General features: G+C 39.3%; 1 protein-coding gene across 17 annotated transcripts in view; it reads left to right on the top strand.

The window, feature by feature from the left end:
- MYBPC1 (myosin binding protein C1) overlaps nucleotides 1-19,331 on the top strand; it is an 86,875-nt gene that overhangs the window by 8,969 nt on the left and 58,575 nt on the right. For 8 of the 17 annotated variants that reach the window (XM_023631811.2, XM_014736769.3, XM_070254019.1 and 5 more), the window contains exons 2-5: nucleotides 7,962-8,069; nucleotides 10,695-10,736; nucleotides 18,547-18,585; nucleotides 19,112-19,147. In XM_023631811.2, the coding sequence (XP_023487579.2) occupies nucleotides 7,962-8,069; nucleotides 10,695-10,736; nucleotides 18,547-18,585; nucleotides 19,112-19,147 (225 nt within the window). The remainder of the gene's footprint in view (nucleotides 1-7,961; nucleotides 8,070-10,694; nucleotides 10,737-18,546; nucleotides 18,586-19,111; nucleotides 19,148-19,331) is intronic. The other 9 variants (XM_070254026.1, XM_070254029.1, XM_070254023.1 and 6 more) reach the window with 3 other exon arrangements.

Raw genomic sequence — 19,331 nt, forward strand, 5'->3', positions numbered from 1 at the left:
TCCAGGTCAAGTTAAGCTCGCTTGTCTTGTAAAATACGCTAAATTAAGCCTTGCTTGCTTGACTAACTGGTTTTGTCTGCTCAGGGAATTTTCAAGCCTGGTTTCTGTTTGTGTTAATAATTTCCTGCTAGAAGGCTGCTGTCTTCTTTTATTACTCTTGTCAGTCAATATGTGAAGCTGTCCCTCTCTCTTCTCTTTGCTGTGTGCTTTGGACCCCCTGGCCAGAGTCAGGTCAATAAGCTGGCTGATAGGGCTATACTACGGAGTGGCCAGCAGGGCGCCCCTGGCACTACATTTAAGGAGATGCTAACTGTCAGGGTTGTACAAGTGCAGGGTCCGCACCTGCAAGTAAGTGCCTCCTTAAATGTTGCTCCCCAGGCATCTGGCCTGCCTTACCCTAGTCCCAGTTCTGGGGCTAAACTGAAGACCTGGGTGGGGGATTGTGGGTAAAGCACTTGAGCTCTAGTGCATCGAGCTCGAGGAGCTTGAGACAATTTATTTTGCTCTTCAGATGCCTTTATAATTTGCTGGTCAGCAGCTGTTATCTGGATAAGGGAGGTTGCTAGATAGCTGAATTCTGAATAGGGAAGGCAGTACTACAATGTTGCCCTTTTGTGTCCACTATTATGCACATAAGAAAATAAGTCATTGCCCTCAAAATTAATTTATGGCTTTTATTTTGACGGCTTCATTTGTTTTATTAATCAAGGCTGCAGATTTTTCCTAAATAAGGAGTATGACATGAGTTTATTAAAAAGCAGTGCAAACACAAAATAATTTTTTAAGATTTATCATAAATTCAAAATGGTTCTCAAACTTTTTGCTCTCAGATCCTCGGGCACTTGATAATTATTGAGGAAACTAAAAAGCATTTGTTTATGTGCATTTTCTGTATCAATATTTACTGTATTAGGAATTAAAACTGATAAATTTTAAAACATAAGAATACACAGCATACGTTCTGTTAGCTGTCAGAGCACTGACATCTTCACACACTGTATATCCTCTGGAAAATTCTACTGCATGTTTCTGAGAGAATGTGAGTGAAAAAGGTAAATAATATTTTAGCATATGATGAAAATAGTTTTGACCTTGTGGACTCCCCAAATGGGTCTTAGGAGCTCTTGGAGTTCCCAAACCATGCTTTGAGAATCACTATTATAAATTGATATAGAATTGCCTCTAAAGTTTTTAACTGGAGCTTCCAAGTTTGGAGTCTGCCATGTTTTTGTTGTTGTTGTTTTTGTTGAGGAAGATTGGCCCTGAGCTAACATCCGTGCCAATCTTCCTCCACTTTATATACGTGTTGCCTGCCACAGCATGGCTGACAAGTGGTGTAGGACCGCACCCAGGATCTGAACCTGAGAACCTGGGCTGCCGAAGAGGAGCATGCCAAACTAAACCACTACATCACGGGGCTAACCCCTGGAATTGTCTCTAAAAAATATGTAATTCTCTTAAATCCCAGGGTGTAAAATATCCAGACCTATAGCCTATAATGAATAGAACAGAGCACAAAATATGCATATAACTGTGAAGACATTAAACATTAATTTATGTCCAAACTCTGTATCTCTGATGCCTAAGCAATATGGCCAGTACAAATGCACTGTCATTTGCTTTTGCCGATTTTTTTTGGTGACAGTCATGACACTTATGATTCATATAATCAAAACTTCTCTAAGAGTTACGAATGTCCCCATGCAAGCAATACTTTATAGTAAAGCAAGTTTCATTGTGCTGTTGTGTAGGCATATGAGATCCAGGCTGCAACCCGTACAGAGGGGGTACACCTGACAGTTTTTATTGCATGTTTAATTTAAAAGAGAAGATAATTTGCTCTACTACCAAAAGGGACAAAACAGGAGTTGGCCAGATAGAGCCTTATTCACCATGATGGTCGCCATACATAAAAACTTTCGCATATTTTATTTCAAACCAAGAATTTGATTTGAGAACAAGAAATAATTAGGAATAATATACAATTTTCTCCTGCACTCCAAATTACAAAGGATGGTTTTAGCACATTTATTTTATCTTTAAAAAAAGTGACAAAAAGAAAGACACACACACGTAAAAAGACCTATAATCCAACCACTCAGTGATAACAACTGTTGTTATATGTTCTTCCTGTCTTTTCTATGACTATACAACATATTCATATGATGTAATTATGCTCTCCATGCTATTAAAAAGCTAAATTAAATTGTACATGAGGGCCCACAAAATATTTTTAAGTGAGTCAAACAATGTATTACTTGAGCCAGTGAGCCCATGGGAAGGAGAGAACTGGGTTGTTTATATCATTCTGGTGTAGATATACATACATATAAAGAGGCAGGTTAATATCTTTTAAGACAAGATTTTTTTTCCCCTTTAATTTACTGACCATGGAATTCTCAATCATCGAAAATAGACATAGACTGCATTGGAGAGAGCCAAACCATTTATGGAGTTACTGGGTTCCTAGGCTTTCAGCAGAGCACAAAGGCCACACATGGGCTTTCTATTTAATAGCTCCCACCAGCGCCCGTCAATTAGAATGCCCTGGCACTCACTGTGCAGGCCTGCCATTGGTGGCATACCTGTGCTTTTTACAGTAGGTGATCATAGGAAAAATCCACCATAAATAGATCAAGCCCTTTGAAAACATTTCAGTGTTGCAGGGGGAGAGAAAGTCTATATCTGTGAATTAAAAGGATCAAAGAACAGCCACTCTTGCCAAAGGAGGAAGGAGCTAGCTTTAGTTGCTGGTTTGGAATCCAGTTAATTTTTACGTTGTTCATGAAAATACTTCCTTGCCCTTGATTTTTCAGGGTCTCCTGATTTCTTTTATTTTATTCAAAAAAATTTAGAAACAGCAACTTCTATATCCCTGCTTCTTTAGTCCATCCTGTTGGTATGTTTTCTAATCGAGACGATGAGAGAGGATGGGTGAGGGGGACAAAGAGCCAACGTTATTCACCTGGCAGAAAAGTCCCATGGAATTTGCCCTTTGGCTTTTCTATAAGCAAAAGTATAGGAGGACCCTCACCTCAATAGATATCCGTTTGCTCTAAATCTAAAGATTTGGAGAGCTTGCCAAGGCCAGGTGCCTCCTGATAGTTACAACATGGTGAAGCTAGTTGACAATGCAGGTGGTGTGCTTGACTCAGTATTATTTGCTAAGAAATGCAGCCCAGATTTTGAAAGCGGGATTCCTTAGAAAGGCATGGGTGTATTGGCACTGAGGGCCAAAACTGTAGCCCTAATTGCTCTCCTGCCCTTGTTAAGAAATGGAAGATGTGTGTTGACAGTAAGAAGAAATCTAAATGATGGCGTTGGGTGATTGCCTTGGAGCACTCAGCCAGTGGGAGGGTCACCAATGGGAGACATAGTGTTCCCTGTGGATAGCACAGATGAAGAAAGCTGCCCTTAGAGTGCCAGGGTAAGGTTCTTGATTTCCTGGCAGTGAGGAGAAGGGGCTTTTGTGCAAGTAGAAACAGCCTGCCAGTCAACGATATTTATGGAGCACCTGCTGTGCAGAATTTGAAAAGGAGGAGACAGGCCTTGTCCTCAAGAAGCTTGTGATCAAAGAGAGAAGAGAAGTCCCCATGTACTGTAAACCTTTTACCATTCACAGCCACATTTGAAATGAGAGTGGATTTGGTGATATTTAGGGCATAGTCTGAGACTTCTTACTCAAAGTGTGGGTCATGGATGGGCAGCATCAACCTCACCTGGGAGCCTGTTAGAAATGCAGACTCTTGAACCCTGCCACAGACTCCCGGAGCCAGAATCTGCCCTTGACCGAATCCCTAGGTGATTCAAATGCACACAGCAGTTTCTGGAAGCACTAGAGGGGCTGTGGAGGTGGTGGGTCTCGAATATTTTGAGAGAGAAAAGCAACCCGGTTCTAAATTGATAGAAAGGGCAGTTCATTTACCTGTGAGCCTCTTAGACACGGGTGTCTCATCCTAGCTACTTTCATGAACCCCCGTTCTTGTTAAATTCATAAGGGAAGCTCAATGAATTCTGGTTGCATGGGTGCTTCCTCTGACAGTCCCTGTTCAGTGGGGTACTGCAGAAATTGTAGTGAAGGAATTATTATTATAGAGGCAGCTAATGAATTTGGGGAACATACAGATGATTTTTAGAGACTTGGGCAAAGCTGGGCATGACAGAACCTGTAGGAGTTAGAATAAGAGAGATGCAGGAATCGTTCCGTTAGGGCAAAAGGGATACCTTGGGGCCCTCAAACTTCCCTGCAATGGTTCATTTTCAGTCTATGTCGTGTGCTGCTTGGCCTTCACCACTCGTGGTTCCCCATCTCTCCAGGTTTAGGACAGCTGGAATTCTTTGTTTCAAATGTCTTGAAAACTATTGAGAATCCATCTTCTTATCCTTTCTCTCCCACCAGGAGTTATTGATTGATTCGCCAATTTACCAACATTGTACAAACTGTGTAATGCACGTAAATTTCATCAAAATCAATTATTATTGCCATTTTAAGGTAGGAGAATGAGGGGCCTACCTCCTCTGTTCAGTTCCCAGTTGCTTCCTCAGCCTGTACCCCAATTCCAAACATGTTCTAACATGATGCAGCCCACAGCCCTAGAAATAAGGCAAAGCCGAAGTGGGTGGCACGTGTGGAAAGAACGTGAGTGTCGTTCTCACAGGCATGTCAGGGTAAAATTATGGTAACAATAATGATAAGCGTGGAAAGAGAGATAAAGCATGTACAGAGTTTAACATGTTTCCTGCCCCTGCCGGAACTCATTCATTCCTGCCAACAGCCCTTGAGATAGTTTTTGCTGTTATTTCCATTGCATAGATGAGGAGATTGAGGTAACTTCCAGTCCTACAGATAGGGCAACATCCATACGAGGCTATGTGGCCACGACAGTAAGACCAAACAATTCAGTGGTAAAAAATGCAGTAATATCTCCGAAAAGTCGAAGAGCCCACTTCTGCCTCCATGCCTGTAAACAGCTGAGAAGGAAGTGCAGCCCAGGTTCTGAGTCAAGTAGACCTGGGCCAGAGCCTCGCTTTACCCTTCAGAAGCTGTGGGACTTCACAGGGCCTCAATTCCCATCTGCAAAATGGGGATAATTATAGTACTGACTTCACAGAGTTGTAAGGATTGTAAGAATTACTATATATTAGGTCCTGCATGCAGCGGGTGCCAATAAGTAGTTGTTTTTTATTTATTCCTTCACTGGCTGTAAAGTAATGGGGTTTCTATGATTTTAAGAAGGAAAAGTTCTGGTTCTGACTGCTTTTCCTATTTCCACTTCGTGCAACCATCTTTAAGAAGTACCAGCATTAATACCCTATAAAATTTCTGTAGTTCTGACTATCTGATACAGCTGGCTGTTAACGACTGATATTCTGTGGATTTTTTGGAAGTTAAGCTAAGCCCCTTAAATTCTCATTTTAGTTTGATTTTGGGGCTATTACACAGACCACTGGGGCTACAGACACAATGGAAATGGAGAATTCACATTCAGGACACATTTAGAGTTTCAGCATCCAAGATGATTCTCTTTTATTTATTTGATTAGAATTCACCCTTGGCCTTACTTCCCAAGCAGAATTTTAAACAACCATGGCTTCCCTTACAAAACAGGGCTTTGTTTACATAGATGCTGAGAAGGCACCAATTTGATCGTTCATACACAATCACCAAAGAAGCCTTTCTCAATTCTTTTTTATCAATTCACTATGCATTTAATGTGCTTTCAGCAATAAGATGAGGTGCCAGGGAGATAGGAAAGGAATGAAAGATCCTTGTCCTTGTTTAGTTGGGAGGGAAAAGAAACATAAATATACCGAGACAACTGGAAAATAATTAGTGAAGAAAGAGGGTATTATCACGTGGTCCAGAATGCCAAGAGAATAAGGAAGGGGAACAGAATGCAATAATTAGCTCTGAGAGTTTTCAAAGAAATGTCAAAAAGACAGGCCAAGATTGCCAAAGGATAATAATGGGAACAGTTATTGCTGTACACTATAGAGTTCTATCTACATGCGTTTTACATGGGATTAAGGGGTCATTTATCTTATTATTCTTATTTCACAGATGAGGATACACAGACTGATAGAGATTAAGGAATTACCGCAGATTACACATCTAATAAAGTGTAGAGCCGGGATTCGAACCTAGGTCTATCTGACACAATCACATGTAGAGAAAAAACAAAGTGTCTATTGGGGAGAAGATCATCACTCTTCTCAGTGGCAGAACGGTCAGAAGGTGAAAAGATAAACTACCTCTAGAACAGAGGGGCCACTGAGATGCAATAGGAGAAGGCAACTGAGGCAGTAAGAGGAAGGAGAGGGAGGAAGTGTCTGCTGACAAGGGCTTTGAATGCTACCCTGAAGAGTACAGACCTAACCAAATAGGTAACAGGGACCCTCTCGTGTAGAATAACAGGATGAATACAGTTGTGGCATAAGTAATCCCTGTAGCTGTGGGAAAAGACTGGAGGACAGAGAAACTTGTCTGGAGAGAAAGCCAGGAAGAGGTCGTTGGGCATTGGGTGACAATGGCACAGTCCAAAAGATAGTGTGTCTGAGAAATTGGCTTCTCGCTCTCAGTATTCCGACACCCGGGTGCTGCAATAACTCACCCAAAGACTAGAGGTCAATATTAGATTTCCATTTCAGCACTCAGATCTCTGAAAATAAAATGCTTTGAGCAAGGGTTTCGTCTTCTGCTTAACACTGGCACTAATGATCCTTTCCGTGATGTGGCAAAGAAACGAAAGCATTTTGTTGATGCCATCTACGGGACGCTTGTGCTTTCACTGTATCTTCCAACCACATCACATCTTCTGCCAGTCTTTAAGGTTATAGGTTTTTTCTCCTTTGGTTATATTTTTTTCTCCCTCACTAGTAAATAGTGATATACTTATTTACATCATCTGAATGAAAATAGTCGTTTCTTTATAAACAATAAATTGGAGTTTATACCCAGCACAAAAAATTAGTGATGGAAGAAGACGTTGCAGCATTCTGGCAGTCCTGCAGAGCTCCTTTCTTGATTTCTGCTATGGCGCAGTCCAATCCTTCTATGCTCATTCTACCTGCTTAGATCAAAGAGGGCACTTGACCTGCACATAACGATGACCATTGGGCCAAACTTCTTGTTGTGAGATATTGTCCTCTTGCTTAGAAAGAGCCATTTGTGGGAAACCTAGATACTGACAAAAAGAAGGGTCTTGGGATCCCACAATGTGCCTTTAATACAAAAATTTTCTTTGATATTTAATCATCAAGCAGAAAATAGTTTTCAAAGAGATCACCTCTATTAACTGCCTCTTTCGGCCCTGGAGTAGGGGCAGCTGGTTCACACAGGTCATGAATTCCCAGTTCTGGGCATCCATAGGGATTCAGCAGGTAAAATTTTATGCCTTTTGGTGATGGGGTATGCCTTTAGCTACGTGGGACATGGTATATTCTTTAACAGGCTTCACCGCCAGACTGCTCTATAATTCTGAATATCCAAACCCAATATAAAACCTCAAACCACAGCTTTGAAAATTTTGGATAAGTGTAGGTGGTATTCTACTCCAGGTGTATGTCTCATTTCGTCTTTCCAGCAGCTCTACTCATGTAAGATAAATGTCATTGTGTCCATTTTTCCAGATAAAGGAAACAGACTCAGCACCATTCAATGCCCTGCCTGCTGCCTGAGGTGATAACTAAGTGACAAGGACACATTTTACCTGTCCTCTGTCCATCACTACACTATGCCACCTTCTGGAAATCTATATAATACCATTTCGATCCTCACCTCACACCATACATTAAAAGGCAGCATGTCTTGGGCTTCTTGATGCCACAGGTTGATGCTTTTAATGCTCCATCCCTCTTGTGTGTATAGGCAAGATGGCTCATGGATTTGAGCGCAGCCTGGTGCTGTGGAAAGTAGTAGTCATAAGTGAGCCTAACACTTCTGTTACTTTTTTCATTTCTAGAAAATGAAGCCCCAGCGCCAGCGCCAGCACCAGCATCAGCCCCAGCCCCAGCGCCAGCGCCAGCACCAGCATCAGCACCAGCCCCAGCGCCAGCCCCACCCTCAGGAGGTGAGTAAAAACATTGCCTCACATGTTTGGGCTGCAAATCTAGAATGTCCATCTCAGCATGATTTGGCCTCCATTGAAGCTGTGAGCTTTAACTTAACTCCCATGGAGAAGTTGGATGACTACAGTTATGATGGGTTTATAATAACAGTAATATATTTTGTTTAATAACCTTCTCACATTAACTGATTTGGATGGCATGTCATATTATAAAACTCTTCAAGTTATGCCAAAGTTGCTGTTACACCCATGTTTTGGCATTGTGGAGGCTGAGCCTCCAGGGAACTGACGGATTTGCAGGGTTTTTTCACACAGAGGGGAGGGCCAACAAAGCCCACACCTTTCTCGTGAGAGTGGGGAGCAGATCCCACCTCAAGATCAGCAGCCGCTTCCGGACGTGAACTATGTCATCATCAAGCACCTCCAGAAACTCCTTGGGGAGTTTCCAGGAAGGTTTGGTGGCATCTGAGGCTTAACATCAGGAACAGCTTCTCCAGTTCTTAGTACCCTGCTGTCGACCAGGTGGAAAAAAAAAAAAAAAAAAAAGACAAGGAGTGGAGAGTTCCAGTGAACTCCTTGGCAGGTAGAGGCAGTCCCCACCAACGCACCATAGGTAAAGCCTGCTTTCACATCCATGTAGACCTAAGGAAGAGAACAGGATTGGAAGAATGACAAGTCCAAATGGAACGTTAAACTCCCAACATGGAGCTCCAGAATCATTTGTCTGCCTGGGCAAATGACTCCCAAGATGGAGACAACCAAAATTATGTGCATTTTCCCATGAAGACACCAAAGTGCCCTCTCTCATCGCTCCTTCTCCTGAATAGGATGAGATACTGGCATCCATTTAAGAATTATTCACAGGGTATTTACCATGTGCACAACTCTGCCCTAGCCCTTCAGAAAGATACAGAGCTATCTACCAAATACTCATGAATAACTAGGTGCAAACATACTGTAACAGAGCCAGTGGGGAACTCTAAATAGAACGTTTCCCTAGATTTGGTTTGCCTACAGCCAAGTAGGAAATAAAATACAGCCTAGAGAATAATTAAATAAATTAAATTAAATGTAACCACTACATTGAAACGCCAGGCAGTACTATAAGAATCTCACAAGGCAGTATGTGATTTAATGCAGGTTGCTTGAATTGACAATATAGCATGAAGCCAGGTGGTGGGAGGTCACTGTAGACCAGTCCAGCCTAGATGAAAGCAGGAATTGGATAAGGCCTCAGTTTCTGGTGACCTTTACATGGAAGTTTATAAAGGAATTTTGAAGGTTTTCCACCCTGGACATCATTTTTCAGTGGGGCAGTTTGAGAAATCTAACTATTCACAGGAACCCCTTTGTCCAGCTAAGAATATTAGGCTCACACACTCAAAACCCTTAAATAATATAGAAGAGTATTGCTGTGAGCTAAAATTAATGAAACAGGCTCAGTGCCATATGAGTTCAAACAGGGGCAAGCTCAAGTTTAGTTTTCTTTGAACCAGAGTAGATGTGTGACATTCTTCTTAGGATCTTCTTCCTTGGTATATTTTCTCCTTGCACATACAGATTTATTTTTGCCAACATTGAGTACACTGAGAACCTACAGGTCATTACAGACATAACCTTTCCCTTCAGTTCTTCAGATCAGTTGCTGTCACTGGGCCACTACAGAGTCTCTCTCATTATGCCATGTTGCATATTCATTGTGCAATAATAACCTCCCTTTGCTAAAACAAGTCCCCTCCCAAACTTTGCTAAAATTGTCTTTATTAGTTAACTAAGATTCAGATCTCTAATCATCAGTCAAAAAAAAAAAAGAGAGAGAATTCACACTCGAAACAGTTCTTTTCTTACAAGTCAGACACTATTTGTACCTAAAGTAATGATTCTCAACAGCAAGAAGTGCAAACCAGACGGTATCAACTGATAAAATCTGACGTCCGTGCTCTTGTAATGCATTTATTGCCACTCAATTCAAACGAGAAGGTTAATATGTGTGCCAAAATATTTCCTTTGAAACTAGTGTACAATTATAGATTTTATACCCTGACTCCTTACTATGATATTATCTAGAAGTCCAAACTATTGGAACCATTACATGGGTCAAACTTCCTAAAAAGTCAGTCCCTTGTTGAGGTCTAAAATGAAATGACCTACATTTTATACTTGCTTCCACACCAGCATACTATAACATGGCCCCAACATAGTTAAGGGTATTCTAACAAAATCTGTATTGCATGTTTCTGTGTATACTTTTTTCAAAAGTGATCATATTTACTAATTGCTTTTATTAAAAGTTTAATTTGACTCTATGTTATAATTCCCAAATTCATAATTCATGTAGTATAGCATACTAGATGGGTATGTAGCATTTTTTATGATCTGTTCTATTGTCATTAATTTCTTCTCTCCCCTCCTCCCCACCTTGCTCATCACACAATAAAATGCTTTCTTGTTTTTATTACTGTTTTTTTAAATTTTTTTATTGCAGTAACATTGCATTATAACATTATATAGCTTTCAGATATACCGTGTAACATATTTTGAATTCTGTGTAGATTACATCATATTCACTATCCAATAAAATGCTTTCTTTAAGATACTTCTAAAAATGTGCTTGTTCTTTCCACACAGAACCAAATAAAGAGAAGGAGGCCGGAACTGCACCAGCAAAAGGTGAGTTGGAGGAAGGGAGAGTGAGGCTGAATTCACAAAATTAGAAGCAGAAAGAGGTCAGTAGTGATTGCCGTGGTGGCCCCATAGATGTCCCCTGCATTACCTTTCATCAGTGTGGTTTAGAGTTCTTTGTTTGCATCCTATCTGCACAACCCAAGCAGCATAATGGTGAATGGTGTTCAGTTTTCACTATAGACATTTCTAAAAGAAAAACAACAATGATAAAAATATCACAAGCACTTTTTGAGATGCCAGCAAATTAATTGGTCGTTTGCAAGTTCCAATGTGCATGTGAAGGAAAAGAAGTGTCTGGTCTCTTTGGGATTATGCAAATTTGGCAAATTATCTGGATTACCTAGATTTTTTGAATGGACATTTTCATGTTACTGTGTGAAATATTCCAGGTTTCACTAGTAATTTTGAAGACCAGCATCTCATTTGTAACACTAAGTATTCATGTAGATTTATATAGTGATTTATACAGATGGACGATACAACCTTAAGCAAACATCATGTTGCTCCTTATTGAATTGGAAACTCATTTAGTCCTGTAATATTATTCTATTTTTACTTTATATGGAGATAGTCCAGCTTTAGAACGTGAGTAATCATTATCATGTCCTGCTGTGGATCCATGAAATACTAATTTCCTTGTCTCCTCATGGAGGAAGTTGCTGTCATTACTGACCACCTGCCTTAAGCCAAAGGGCCTTAGTTTTCTATAGAAGAAAGTTTTCACAGAGGTAGATTTAACAATTCTGCTTTATATGTTTGTATCATCATTTTTAAAAGTTCATCTTTTGTTTGTGTAATGAATAACATAGTCTAAATTTTGGAATAACCAATTATTTCCTGACTACAATAAGATCTTTGTCTTTTTCCTGGACACCACTGAAAAGCACGTCAAGTGTCTTTTTGTTCTTACTATGTCATATTTCATTACCTAATTCCAGTGACATTATTGTCTCCTATACATTAGTAAAATACTTTTTTTCTTTCTTTCAGTACATTGGACCACCTTTCTTCAGCTAACTTGAACTTACGCTCTCATAAATGAACACATAATGTTAATACACTTACTTTGTCCTTGACCTTCAGTGGCTCCCGTGGATAGCAACCTGAGTACCAGTCCTGGACACGTGGGCCACAGTCTGAAGGTTATTTGCTTATGGAATGCAGACAGTGCAAACTCCTAGAACTCCTTCCATGAGATGGGTTCAAGGATGTTGGGACATCCTGGCTGAAGTTATTGTAACATTATTCTCCACAACGCCGATGGCGTACGCATCTGTTTCCAAATTTGGAAAGGTGCTTGGACAAGGCTGTAAGGCTCAACCAACAGAGCAGATGATGTAATCCCAGAGGGCAAGCTGTCAAAGTTTAAACAAAGCTTGTGCCTGACCCTTAATCTGAAAAGTCATCAAATTATATTTGTATGCCTAAACGAGAAAATGCCTTTTTGTAAATTAAAATCAACCAACCAACCAACAAAATTCTTTTTCTTTATGCAGAACACAGTACAATGAAAGAGCAAGGCCAGATGACTAGGGCATCTGAAATTAGTTGCGTTTTCTTCTGACATTTGCAGAAGTTAAGCAAGGCCATGGCCCAGATACATAAACTGCCATTTATATATTTGCTCCACCTGGCTAGGAAGCAAATCAATTTAGGATAGAAATTGACATCCCTAAATAAAGAAGGTAAGTGGATGGAAGTTATTTCTAAATATACAGTCCTCTTCAACTATTACTCACTTTCGTCAAAGACAGAGAAATTTCAAAGAAATACTTGAGCCGCAAGTCGACACAATACTCATTGCTGTGCGTATCCTTGGTTGAGAAGAAGCTTTGCATGCGCATAAAGATTGACAGGTGCAGCAGACCTTTTCTCCAGCCTTGACTAGAATGTCCTTCCCTGACCTTCACGCTCCCCCTACCATCAGTGCCTCTAACTGTTTTTTAACCCTTCAACTCAGGTCTCACTCCTTTGTCAGCTTTCCCCTTGAGGATCCTAGCTCCCTCTAATCTCCACTTCCTCCTCCTGACTACTCTTGGACCTGTTGCTGCTGTCGTTAAATCACTCTTTCCTCCACTTAGTCACTTATTAACGGTTCCCTCCTTTTCCTAACAGGTTGTAAGCTTTTTGACAGTCAGGTACCATGTCTTAACTCTGCTCTGTGCCCTTCATCTCATTTCTTTCAGTGTCTGACAGAGAGCTGCATGCGGCAATCTCCTAATGAATGAACAATTGAATTTTTCACACTGGCTTAGCTGCAGATCATATAGATGACGGTAATCTGGATAGATTTTTCTTCCATTTAACATGTTTTCTGGGCAGGAGGATGAACATCCCATGCATACTCTTTGTCAGTGAGATCAGAATGAGGTACCAGAACCATGCGTTATGAATGCTCACCCTCGGAAGAGATGGGTGATGTAAAACCAACTCGAAGCTATTGAAAATGGTCACAGCTGAATATTAGTACATTTTCAGCACTTAGTTAGGCCTCTATCTAGTTAGTTGAACTAAATTCAATTAATAACTCCAAGACAGTCACTATTAAGAACATTATTCACAATAATGCAGCCTTAATATCTTTCCCTGATTGCCTGAAATGCAACAGCTTGGAAATGTCCTAAAAATTTTTTGGTAACCACAGAATGTTGTTTGGTTCTGATATAAGTCTTATAAGTAGTGTTTTTGGTTGGATTTGCCAACTTTTTCACATTTACTAAGACTCTCTGTTTGGGAAACAGCTGATTTCCCAGAAAGAGGTTTTAGTATTTGTTTGCTTGCTTCTGGACTTGTCCAACCCGTTATCCTGCTCCCTAACACTGCCCACTTTGTCCTGGAATTCAAACAATAGGGAGGAGAATAAAGAAACGTGTTTAATCAAACAGCAATACCAGAATTTAGATCTGCAAATCCCCTTCAGAGTGTTCATACTGGAAGGCAATGTCCTCATAAAAATAACGCTGCTGTGGCTTAGAATTCTTCCAGAAAAATGACAGGTGGAAAATCAATGGAATGCAAAGTATAGATTCTTTTCTATATCCTCAGTGGAGCCAAAGATCTGCCTTTGTTCTCACGTTCATGTATTCAGCAGGTATTTACTGACTGTTCACTATGTGCTAGGCGCAGGTGTGGGCACTGGGTCCTGCCCTCCAGAAGCCGACTTTAGGGAGCTTAGAGGGGAGAATGACCATCAGCAGAGGACAGTGGATTTCAGCTTTGAAAGCAGACAGTTGTCACAGAGAGCCATGTGTAGAGAATAATATGGGTGCTCAAATGGGATCATACTTTTTTTTTGATCAACCAACATTGCATGTGTGAACATAGGGTAATGAGACTGTCTCCTCTGTGCTTTAATTGGCCCTGTGGGAAGTTTCAAAACTGGTCCTGTAGGTGTTTCCAAACATGCCAGCAGCATAGAATCAGCGACCACTTTGAAGATCAGTACTCATTTCAATGCCTAAGTTCTGATATATTTTTTTCACTTTTATTTTTGCATCTTATTAGTTTATAGTCTGTATATTTTTAGGTAAACCCAATTAGAATAGTTACTGCCTCTTTTGTTTGTCTTCTAGAAAAATAACTGCTTTTGGTAATCACAGCAAAGGAAGTAAAAAGTTACTTTCTTTTTCTGGGCATTAACATTAACATTACCACATAAACTATCATAACTCAACCCTGTGAACCCTGTGCATATTAAGGATCTCACATAACTTGAGACAAGAGTCTTTCCTTTGGGGTAAATGTGATTGGCAGATCAGGAAGTAAATCAGCAGCAGTTCCAGTAAATTTCTCCTAAATTATAACTGTTTTTTTCCTGAGGAAGATTTGCTATGAGCTAACATCTGTTGCCAGTCTTCCTCTTTTTGCTTGTGGAAGATTCGCCCTGAGCTAGCATCCATGCCGATCTTCCTCTATTTTGTATGTGGGTTGCCACCACAGTTTGGCTGCCGATGAGTGGTGTAGGTCTGTGCCCAGGAACTGGACCCGGGCAACTGAAGCAGAGCGTGCAGAACTTAACCACTAGGCCATGGGGCTGGCCCCAAATTATAACTCTTTTTACTTAAAAGAATGATTATTATTATTTTTTTCATTTAGGTCCCTTTACATTTGCAATAACATTATCTTGGCGCTTCTCACTAGCATGCTAAAATATTTTTGTGCAATTTTTCCTTTAGGTATCAAAGCAATCAACCATCTACTAAAAAGCCTCTGTGCTTTACCCGTGTATTCTAATTACATTATTTCTTTGTAATGAACTTGGTTAAAAATTAATATCACCATACTTTTCAATTCTAAGATACAGCTGTTATAAAATGCAACATTGATTTAAAAGATTTGAGGGAGAAAAAAGTCATTAAGTAAATGTATTCATTGTAAGATGAATCCTGATTCAATAGCATCAAAGTGTGAAGGCATATATCTTCTCAATAAGAAAACAGGATAAATTAATCAAATGCCTCAAAACATGCTGAATTAATGTTACCTGTTATTGTCTCCCATCTGTGGTTGTTGTTGCTGCTGTTAATTTTGGTCGTGTACACCAATAGTTACTGCTTGAAGAATTCATAAATTTGTCTAAATCAAGCAAGGTATTTAACTGAGGCCTATTTACAGTCACTTCTATCTTAATTTTATATACTTTTTATTCTTTATTCTGAAATCTCAGCAATTGTCCCAAATTTGTTTTACTTAAAAAATTAATTTAAAAAGGCAATTGAAATCAAACATAGGTAGAAGTTATTTTATTCCCAAGAGAGTGTGGAGAATTTCAATAACGTACACATTCAACCATCGCCGGAGTTCCCTTCCTCGCATTCCAGATTTCACGTGTACCCCTGCCCCGCCCCCGCAAAATCCCAGGCTTGTAATATGAGACTTGAGTTCTTTCCTGACTTTCCAGGCGTTCTTCTCTGGGAACTTCAGTTGTTTAAAGAATCATTTTTACGGTTTTACAGATGCTATTTTCCCATGACTTAAAGACAAACAAAATTCTGCTTTGGTAAATCTCCCCTCTGTGTAGCTAGAGGAGACAGCTCTACTGCTCTGTGGTCTGTGGTCTTCCGGTACCCTGTATTCTAAAGAGCCAAAACCAGATGTGTACATTTTCATCGTCATTGTAGTCACTTCTAAATAGAAAAAAAGAAACTATGACTTACATATTGTATTTTGTTTGGTTTGGTTTGAAAATATTCTTTGTGTAATACCATGCCTTTCATATACGTGTTACTGAATTAGTCACAATGCAAAAGACTCAGATATTCAATTTCCCCTCTAGCAGGAAATCTGTTCTTGCATGGTAAATAAGAACAATTAAACCTTTCATTCTCATACAATTCAACCAAATTCAACCAGGCAACTTTTCAAGAATTTCAGGTCGGGATCCCAACATCTTAACTACATTTCCCAACCTTAAAGGGATGCCAGGACCAAAGCTACTTTTAAAAAAAGGAAAACGGTAAGCTTTCCCCCCTGTCAATTACATTTTCTGGCACTTCAGTAAATTTGAAGATTTATGTACAAAGAATCAAATATTGCCAGCTGAGAAGTAATTGCTGTTTGAAAGTAACCGTTGGATCTTCTCAAGTATCATTTCATGATACTTTGAACTACTGCTTTAATATGTGGTACCTTAAAAGTCTAAAGTAATTGTGCCTGACCCCCCAAATACTCTTAACATTTAGTCAACATTGAAACTACTCACCCATCAAATTTTTGCTTAAAAAATGGATTATCCTTTCATCTTAGTTTTACAAAAGGATGTGAATACTCTTTTTTCAATCATGTCACATTCTTAACAGTTGACTCAAGGATTCGTTATGCACTGTACACAAAGCAAACAAACAAAAAATCCCCACAAAACTTGTACAACTTGAAGTGTCCATTTGACTGCAAATGGTTCTAGTGTCTAGTTTGCATGTAATAAAGCAAGCTCCTTTCTAAGATTTGGTTGACTTTTAAAACTTCATTTTCAAGAATTTTTACAGGACTTTAAATCAAGATTCTTTACATATTTCAGTAAATAAAAGTCTTCAAATAGGTTGCAAGAATAAAATACTAACACTGAATTAAATTAATGGCAAATAATATGGAAAAGTTGCAAGGTATTTTATTTTTGGTTATGTGAAGTTTTAGCTATCTAACAGTCTTCTGAAATATAGAATTCCCTGACAGCTCAGGAATACGTACACTTCCTCAGATGCGTGATTTCATGGCGTGTGAATGGATATTCCCAGATAAAAGGATTCAAAAGTGAACTGTTTAATAGATGTTAACTGCTATATCATTTCTTGCCTCTACCCCCAGTGCCTACACATATTAACACAAAGCTGAAGGCTTTGAGCTATCCCTCAGTAAACGCACACACACAATACAATAAAATACAAGCATTTAACTTTATTTAGCCTAGCGTTTTCCAAGCTTCTTTGACCACAGAAAGTTTCCTCTGAAGAATTCCGAATCTCACACTATCCAGTGAATCACCTCTTGGGTTCTGAAGATTTAACATTAAGTTCTGTCTATATTACAGTAGTTATTTTGTTAAAAAGTAATAAAACATATCTCTGATTGACTTTTAGGAATGAAATTTCAGGCTGGTAAATAATATTTGTCGTAAATATTCTAATAGATTATCCAAAAACGGCTATTTTACCTCTTCTTTTCAGGAGTTATTTTTTTGCTTGAGGAAGATTCTCCCTGAGCTAACATCTGTGCCAATCTTCTTCTCTTTTGTATGTGGGCCACCACCACAGCATGGCTGATGAGTGGTGTAGGTCCATGCCCGGGAACCAAACTTGTGAATCCAGGCTGCTGAAGCGGAGTGCACCAAATTTAACCACTGGGCCACCAGAGCTGGCCCTCAGAAGTTTTTTAAAGCACTTTTTAATTTACAGTGCATGTTTTTTCTGTATTCTATTTTATGCAATCATATAAGTTTGCATTTTGAAATCCACAATTATTGCAGTATTTTAAGTACAAAGATTAATATCACCTACACTGACACTAGTCTTCATGCTTTGGGAGGGGAGGGGCAGAGGTTCAGATAACCTCAAATGCCTGTTTAAGCATCTAAAATGTAAAGACACTTTGAAATTCAGACATTTTAGAAAGGAGGAATATTCAGTGCCTCTGCACATAAACACTACAAGGCGTTTTTGAATTTCACAAATGTGCATGGGTAAATATTTAAAAAATTATACATTGACCAACACCAATATAATCTTGGGAAAATGCTTATAAAGTTCCTAAAATAATTATTGGTGAACTTTGTAAGTACTGCAAATTGATTTATATTAGTTAATGTTGATTTTTGTTTCCTAAATACAGAAGGGGAATTAATCACAAGGTTTTTGGAGTGGCGGGTAACGAGTTCTCAAACAGTACATATTTGCTTTTCTGTCTGTGTCCAAATGATCGTGGTATATGAATTATGTCTATGATTGACCTTAGTCACAAGACAAGAACTTGAAAAGTGACTCTGTTGTTGATTTCCTCAAGGTTAGAATTTCAGCATTAGTTTTTTTCTTAACCTACAATTACATAAAACACTTGCATAGAGTTCCATATTTGTCTACGCTTTCATTGGATTACTCTCCTCTCTCACCTTTTTTATTTATTTTTCTCTTTGGCCTGAAATACTCACATTTAATTTTTCAGGTACCAAGTCTTCTAAGGCTTACTCATCAGTTGAAAGTGTTTTGTTTAGTTTCTCCTCTTCTGTTTCAGATTTCTCTTTTCTCAGGATACTCAAGACGAAGTCCTTTTCTCCTTGACATTTTGTTCCTATTTCTTGTTTCAGATGAAGAGGAAACCTTCCCGCCTAGTGCCCTGCCTCCAGGTTAGGATAATTCCACCCCTTTTCCCCACTTTGTAATTTATTATTAATTGACAGTAAAAGAAAAGAAAAGGCAGAGCACCTTGGTGAGAAAATGTGCAGAGCAGGACCACCAGGTTTTGCCAGTACCACCACCAAGAGGGAAAAGGGCTTTCATGGCAATTTTCGCTTTACATGAGAAAAGTTCTTAAAAGAGGCTTTCTTTGTAAAATAAATGACTAGTAAATCTTGGGTGTAAATTTTAGGGGCAAAAATGTTTATTTTCTATTTCCAGCTATATACTCCTTTTCTCTGTTCTTTAGCTATTTGGATTTTTAAATTTTATCAACATTTTTTTAAAGAAGACACATACTTTTTATAGATGCTTTCATAGTTGAAGCTCTACTGATTTTTTCATCCAAGCCAACTTCTAGCTTTTTCTCCCCATGATGAGAAGAGACAGGGTTCGGGGGAATCCAAGAAGGTTGAAGTCTACCCTCCATTTCCACCCCCTTCCCCTTGCATCACCCAAATCCCGCTTTCCTTTCAGGTTTGGGTAGTCGGGCCCTGGAAAGAAAAGATTCAGGTGAGCACACGCCTGGAGCCAAGTGTCCCGGCCCCATCCTAATATAATCACTACTGACCTCATTTCTTGAAGCTGTATTGACTCTAATCTCTGTTTTATTCAGTTTGTAGCTTTTAAAGCAATCTTTCCTTACATTTTCTCTTACAAAAAAACTAATGTATTGAGAAACAATTAATTTTGCATG

This window comes from Equus caballus, chromosome 28 (genome assembly GCF_041296265.1).
Source record: "Equus caballus isolate H_3958 breed thoroughbred chromosome 28, TB-T2T, whole genome shotgun sequence".
NCBI lineage: Eukaryota > Metazoa > Chordata > Mammalia > Perissodactyla > Equidae > Equus > Equus caballus.